The sequence below is a fragment of the Sprattus sprattus genome, assembly GCF_963457725.1.
Source record: "Sprattus sprattus genome assembly, chromosome: 14".
Lineage (NCBI taxonomy): Eukaryota > Metazoa > Chordata > Actinopteri > Clupeiformes > Clupeidae > Sprattus > Sprattus sprattus.
This window is the reverse complement of record NC_137912.1, coordinates 1,544,190-1,551,689: the sequence shown is the minus strand read 5'-3', so window position 1 is coordinate 1,551,689 and position 7,500 is coordinate 1,544,190. Positions and strand designations below refer to the sequence as shown.

The 7,500-nt window shown below is 46.8% G+C and overlaps 1 protein-coding gene across 1 annotated transcript in view; it reads right to left on the bottom strand.

Moving 5' to 3' along the window:
* zdhhc6 (zDHHC palmitoyltransferase 6) overlaps positions 1-7,500 on the bottom strand; it is a 15,571-nt gene that overhangs the window by 433 nt on the left and 7,638 nt on the right. The window contains exons 7-9 of the mRNA XM_080851265.1: positions 2,373-2,540; positions 1,663-1,704; positions 761-906 (exon numbers count right to left, since the gene is read on the bottom strand). Of these exons, the coding sequence (XP_080707391.1) occupies positions 761-906; positions 1,663-1,704; positions 2,373-2,540 (356 nt within the window). The remainder of the gene's footprint in view (positions 1-760; positions 907-1,662; positions 1,705-2,372; positions 2,541-7,500) is intronic.

Sequence of the window (7,500 nt, the reverse complement as noted above, 5' to 3'; positions counted from 1 at the left end):
ACACAGACACAGACACAGACATACACACACACACACACACACACAGACAGACAGACACAGACACAGACACAGACACAGACACAGACACAGACACACAGACACAGACACAGACACAGACACAGACACAGACACAGACACAGACACAGACACAGACACACACAGACACAGACACAGACACAGACACACACAGACACACAGACACACAGACACACAGACACAGACACACACACAGACAGACACAGACACAGACACACACACACACACACACACACACACACTGTGTAGTCAACTCTACTGTCTTTGGTGGTACAGGAGAGAAACCACACAAGTTTGGGTCTTCCCTTTATGTATGTGTGTGTATGCGTGCGTGCGTGCGTCGTAATTCCATCTTCTGCACACGTTTTGGGTCTTCCTTTGATGTGAGTGTGTGTGTGTGTGTGTGTGTGTGTGTGTGTGTATCCCACTCACTTAGTCCCCCGTGTGGCGTAGATGGTCTCTCCCTGGCTGAGTGTGATGCGTGTCTGTGTGTGTGTGTGTGTGTGTGTGTGTGTGTGTGTGTGACCCACTCACTTAGTCCCCCGCGTGGCGTAGATGGTCTCCCCCTGGCTGTGTGTGTGTGTGTGTGTGTGTATCCCACTCACTTAGTCCCCCGCGTGGCGTAGATGGTCTCCCCCTGGCTGTGTGTGTGTGTGTGTGTGTGTGTGTGTGTGTGTGTGTGTGTGTGTGTGTGTGTGTGTGTGTGTGTGTGTATCCCACTCACTTAGTCCCCCGCGTAGCGTAGATGGTCTCTCCCTGGCTGAGTGTGATGCGTGGCTCTTCACTGCAGGGCGTCCGCAGGAACGTGTTGAAGCCCTTCCCCGTGGGACAGCACGCCCCGTTATAGTCCTCCACCGCCCGGTACTGCACCTGTGGACCAGAACCACAACCAGAACCTTAACCCTAACCCACGGTACTGCACCTGTGGACCACAACCACAACCAGAACCTTAACCCTTACCCACGGTACTGCACCTGTGGACCACAACCACAACCAGAACCTTAACCCTTACCCACGGTACTGCACCTGTGGACCACAACCACAACCAGAACCTTAACCCTAACCCACGGTACTGCACCTGTGGATCAGAACCAGAACCTTAACCCTAACCCACGGTACTGCACCTGTGGACCACAACCACAACCAGAACCTTAACCCTTACCCACGGTACTGCACCTGTGGACCACAACCACAACCAGAACCTTAACCCTAACCCACGGTACTGCACCTGTGGATCAGAACCAGAACCTTAACCCTAACCCACGGTACTGCACCTGTGGACCACAACCACAACCAGAACCAGGCACATCGGATCAGAACCGCATTCATATAGACCCGACTAGAACCACAACCACATCCAGATCAGAGCAGTATTCATGTAGATCCTACTAGAATATCAAGCAGGCACATCGGATCAGAACCGCATTTATATAGACCCTTCTAGAACCACAAGCTCAACCAGGCAGACTGGATCAGATCTTTAATCATATGGACTTAGCAGAATGACAAGCACAACCACAATCAAGTAGACTATACTAGAACCACAAGCATAACGCTCCTATCCAGCCCTGCTTCTAACACAGCACTGCCATCTAGTGGTGACCAAGGGGAAGTGCAGTTACTTACACTCCTCACACGCTTGTCTGCCTTCTGTTTCAGCTGTTCCACCTGAGAGGGGGAAAGAGAGAGAGAGAGAGAGAAGGAGAGATAGAGAGAGAGAGAAGGAGAGATAGAGAGAGAGAGAGAGAGGGAGAGAGATACATTAGATGCTTATAAGTGACCAGTCCCTGTACAGCTCTGTGTGTGTAGATGTGTGTTTGTTTAAGGTGTGCAACTCTGACAAGACTGCCTTGTGTGAGAACAGGCTACACTGTACAGATGTATGTGTGTGTGTGTGTGTGTGTGTGTGTGTGTGTGTGCCGTGAGCGGACGTACGGTGAGTGTGTGTGTGTGTGTGTGCTGTGAGCTGACGTACGGTGAGTGTGTGTGTGTGTGTGTGTATGTGTGTGAGTGTGTGTGAGTGTGAGTGTGTGTGTGTGTGTGTGTGTGTGTGTGTGCGCCGTGAGCTGACGTACGGTGAGTGTGTGTGTGTGTGTGTGTGTGTGTGTGTGTGAGCAGACGTACGGTGAGTGTGTGTGTGTGTGTGTGTGTGTGTGTGTGTGTGTGTGAGTGTGTGTGAGTGTGAGTGTGTGTGTGTGAGTGTGAGTGTGTGTGAGTGTGTGTGAGTGTGAGTGTGTGTGAGTGTGTGTGTGTGTGTGTGTGTGTGCCCAGAGCTGACGTACGGTGAGTGTGTGTGTGTGTGTGTGTGTGTGTGTGTGTGCCGTGAGCTGACGTACGGTGAGTGTGTACTGATGGCACTTCTCGTGGACTGGCCACTCTATGCCGTCCCCCTCAGGTGATCCAGACCAGGTGAACACCTGCTTGAAGTTCTCCCAGCGGCCGCCCAGGTCGTACGGGAAGATGAACTCCTCCCCCGTCTGGTAGTACTGGATACGATCACGGGCCTGCAGAGAACACACACACATTACACACACACACACACACACACACACACACACACACACACACACACACACACACCAGGCACGGCGCCATGGGTGGGCCTGGGTGGGCCTGGGCCCGCCCATTTCTGGCCAGGCCCACCCGAATCTTTCAAAGAAGGAAAAAATATATATACAAGATTATACAATGTATTATATTTTCCAAGTCTACGATCAAAGGAATTGTAAGCATGTACGAATTGTGTGGATATAATTTGTATTAAAAAAAGTGATGCTTATGACGGTTGCGACGTGGACCAAGTCTTGTCATTAGCGTCAGTTGAATGTGTTGCCGCGTTCTACCTCAGAGCAGCAGTCGAGCTTTCGGTAGTTGGTATTTCTCCTGTGTGCAGATTTAGTTCGGTTCGATGTATTTTGATTTCAGTGCCAAACAAGTAGGCCCTATGGCTACTTTATTGCGATACTTTCAAACGCTCAAACCACAAAATGAGCCAAAAGTCAGTGAAGTCACTGTCACAACCCAGGGTCCATCCGGATCTTCAGGACCAGCTGCTGCTAGCAATGTTAAAATGTGAATAAGTCTTTTAGCCTTCTTGTCTAAATTTTTATTGTATTTGGAATATTCTGAATGAAAAAGAAAACTAATTCATTTCAACAAACTGTATCTGTGTCGTCTTTGATTTTCTGGATAATAATTATCAACTTGCTCTTATTGCTTATTGTGAGAAGCTGCAACCTTTATGTCTCGTAAGGCACCCCGTAGAATTAGCCTGGGGTACGTTACCAAGTTCCAGTTTACTCCCGTGAGATCTGTACTGTAAACAAACAGTTGCGTTAGTTGTCAGTTGTGTTAAACCGTGTCTGGATTAAAATGGAATAATCGCAAGAAGTCCTGCTATCAAGACAACGTTTTAAGGTAGGACGTTTGGTTATTAATTTTGCCCACTGCTGTGGCACATTTACTTGGGCTCATATGGTTTTGTTTTGAAACATTGTAGAAGTCTTCAAAGTGATGGAAGAGTCGCGTGATGTTTGAAAATAGATTTGGGCAGTAGTGCCACCTAGACTTGCAGTGACAATCAGACACGTTATTGGGTCAACATGTTTTTGACGACGTTATGTTTATGAAGTGCCACCCAAAAATGTTATGGCCCACCCGAAGCTGAATTTCTGGCGCCGTGCCTGACACACACACACATTAAACACACTCATTACACACACACACACACTCACACACAACAGACACACACACACTAGTACTGGAACTGGTCACAGGCCTGCAGGGAACACACACTCATTACACACACACACACACACACACACTAGTACTGGAACTGGTCACAGGCCTGCAGGGAACACACACTCATTACACACACACACACACACACACACTAGTACTGGAACTGGTCACAGGCCTGCAGGGAACACACACTCATTACACACACACACACACACACACACACACACATTACACACACACACACACACACACTAGTACTGGAACTGGTCACTGGCCTGCAGGGAACCAAAGGCCCGCTCAGTCAGATGGCCTATCGGAGCCGCCATGCCGCCATGCCCCAGCTCACATCAGGGCCACACCAGGGCCACATCAGGGCCACACCAGGGGCACATCAGGGCCACACCAGGGCCACACCAGGGCCACACCAGGGGCACATCAGGGCCACACCAGGGCCACATCAGGGCCACATCAGGGCTGCATCAGGGCCGCATCAGGGCCACATCAGGGCCACATCTGCTGATCTGATCTGCTCCTAGTGTAATGCGATTACTTATGTCATTTATAAAACATTTAAACTACCCAACATTGTTCTTTATAATGCTAAATATATTATAAACATTTAGCAAACAATCTCTGAAGGTTTCAAGGCTCTACCTTCTCTTAGAACATATGCTTGAGTGCTCTACCCTCCTTCAGAAGATATGCTTGTACCAAGATTAATAGACATCCTCAAAGGCTTTGAATGTCATCATGAATAGGTGCGACTGGAGTAAGAAGCACTGAAATCTGTCCTAGGGTTAGGGTTAGGGTTAGGGGATAAGCCATGAGAAAGAAGAACCACCTTTCAACTACTCTACCTTTTTCTCAATCCACACCTCAACAGAGGTCTTGTTTACTCTACCTTTTCCTCAATCCACACCTCAACAGAGGTCTTGTTTACTCTACCTTTTCCTCAATCCACACCTCAACAGAGGTCTTGTTTACTCTACCTTTTCCTCAATCCACACCTCAACAGAGGTCTTGTTTACTCTACCTTTTCCTCAATCCACACCTCAACAGAGGTCTTGTTTACTCTACCTTTTCCTCAATCCACACCTCAACAGAGGTCTTGTTTACTCTACCTTTTCCTCAATCCACACCTCAACAGAGGTCTTGTTTACTCTACCTTTTCCTCAATCCACACCTCAACAGAGGTCTTGTTTACTCTACCTTTTCCTCAATCCACACCTCAACAGAGGTCTTGTTTACTCTACCTTTTCCTCAATCCACACCTCAACAGAGGTCTTGTTTACTCTACCTTTTCCTCAATCCACACCTCAACAGAGGTCTTGTTTACTCTACCTTTTCCTCAATCCCCACCTCAACAGAGGTCTTGTTTACTCTACCTTTTCCTCAATCCACACCTCAACAGAGGTCTTGTTTACTCTACCTTTTCCTCAATCCACACCTCAACAGAGGTCTTGTTTACTCTACCTTTTTCTCAATCCACACCTCAACAGAGGTCTTGTTTACTCTACCTTTTCCTCAATCCACACCTCAACAGAGGTCTTGTTTACTCTACCTTTTCCTCAATCCACACCTCAACAGAGGTCTTGTTTACTCTACCTTTTCCTCAATCCACACCTCAACAGAGGTCTTGTTTACTCTACCTTTTCCTCAATCCACACCTCAACAGAGGTCTTGTTTACTCTACCTTTTCCTCAATCCACACCTCAACAGAGGTCTTGTTTACTCTACCTTTTCCTCAATCCACACCTCAACAGAGGTCTTGTTTACTCTACCTTTTCCTCAATCCACACCTCAACAGAGGTCTTGTTTACTCTACCTTTTCCTCAATCCACACCTCAACAGAGGTCTTGTTTACTCTACCTTTTCCTCAATCCACACCTCAACAGAGGTCTTGTTTACTCTACCTTTTCCTCAATCCACACCTCAACAGAGGTCTTGTTTACTCTACCTTTTCCTCAATCCACACCTCAACAGAGGTCTTGTTTACTCTACCTTTTCCTCAATCCACACCTCAACAGAGGTCTTGTTTACTCTACCTTTTCCTCAATCCACACCTCAACAGAGGTCTTGTTTACTCTACCTTTTCCTCAATCCACACCTCAACAGAGGTCTTGTTTACTCTACCTTTTCCTCAATCCCCACCTCAACAGAGGTCTTGTTTACTCTACCTTTTCCTCAATCCACACCTCAACAGAGGTCTTGTTTACTCTACCTTTTCCTCAATCCACACCTCAACAGAGGTCTTGTTTACTCTACCTTTTTCTCAATCCACACCTCAACAGAGGTCTTGTTTACTCTACCTTTTCCTCAATCCACACCTCAACAGAGGTCTTGTTTACTCTACCTTTTCCTCAATCCACACCTCAACAGAGGTCTTGTTTACTCTACCTTTTCCTCAATCCACACCTCAACAGAGGTCTTGTTTACTCTACCTTTTCCTCAATCCACACCTCAACAGAGGTCTTGTTTACTCTACCTTTTCCTCAATCCACACCTCAACAGAGGTCTTGTTTACTCTACCTTTTCCTCAATCCACACCTCAACAGAGGTCTTGTTTACTCTACCTTTTCCTCAATCCACACCTCAACAGAGGTCTTGTTTACTCTACCTTTTCCTCAATCCACACCTCAACAGAGGTCTTGTTTACTCTACCTTTTCCTCAATCCACACCTCAACAGAGGTCTTGTTTACTCTACCTTTTCCTCAATCCACACCTCAACAGAGGTCTTGTTTACTCTACCTTTTCCTCAATCCCCACCTCAACAGAGGTCTTGTTTACTCTACCTTTTCCTCAATCCACACCTCAACAGAGGTCTTGTTTACTCTACCTTTTCCTCAATCCACACCTCAACAGAGGTCTTGTTTACTCTACCTTTTCCTCAATCCACACCTCAACAGAGGTCTTGTTTACTCTACCTTTTCCTCAATCCACACCTCAACAGAGGTCTTGTTTACTCTACCTTTTCCTCAATCCACACCTCAACAGAGGTCTTGTTTACTCTACCTTTTCCTCAATCCACACCTCAACAGAGGTCTTGTTTACTCTACCTTTTCCTCAATCCACACCTCAACAGAGGTCTTGTTTACTCTACCTTTTCCTCAATCCACACCTCAACAGAGGTCTTGTTTACTCTACCTTTTCCTCAATCCACACCTCAACAGAGGTCTTGTTTACTCTACCTTTTTCTCAATCCACACCTCAACAGAGGTCTTGTTTACTCTACCTTTTCCTCAATCCACACCTCAACAGAGGTCTTGTTTACTCTACCTTTTCCTCAATCCACACCTCAACAGAGGTCTTGTTTACTCTACCTTTTCCTCAATCCACACCTCAACAGAGGTCTTGTTTACTCTACCTTTTCCTCAATCCACACCTCAACAGAGGTCTTGTTTACTCTACCTTTTCCTCAATCCACACCTCAACAGAGGTCTTGTTTACTCTACCTTTTTCTCAATCCACACCTCAACAGAGGTCTTGTTTACTCTACCTTTTCCTCAATCCACACCTCAACAGAGGTCTTGTTTACTCTACCTTTTCCTCAATCCACACCTCAACAGAGGTCTTGTTTACTCTACCTTTTCCTCAATCCACACCTCAACAGAGGTCTTGTTTACTCTACCTTTTCCTCAATCCACACCTCAACAGAGGTCTTGTTTACTCTACCTTTTCCTCAATCCACACCTCAACAGAGGTCTTGTTTACTCTACCTTTTC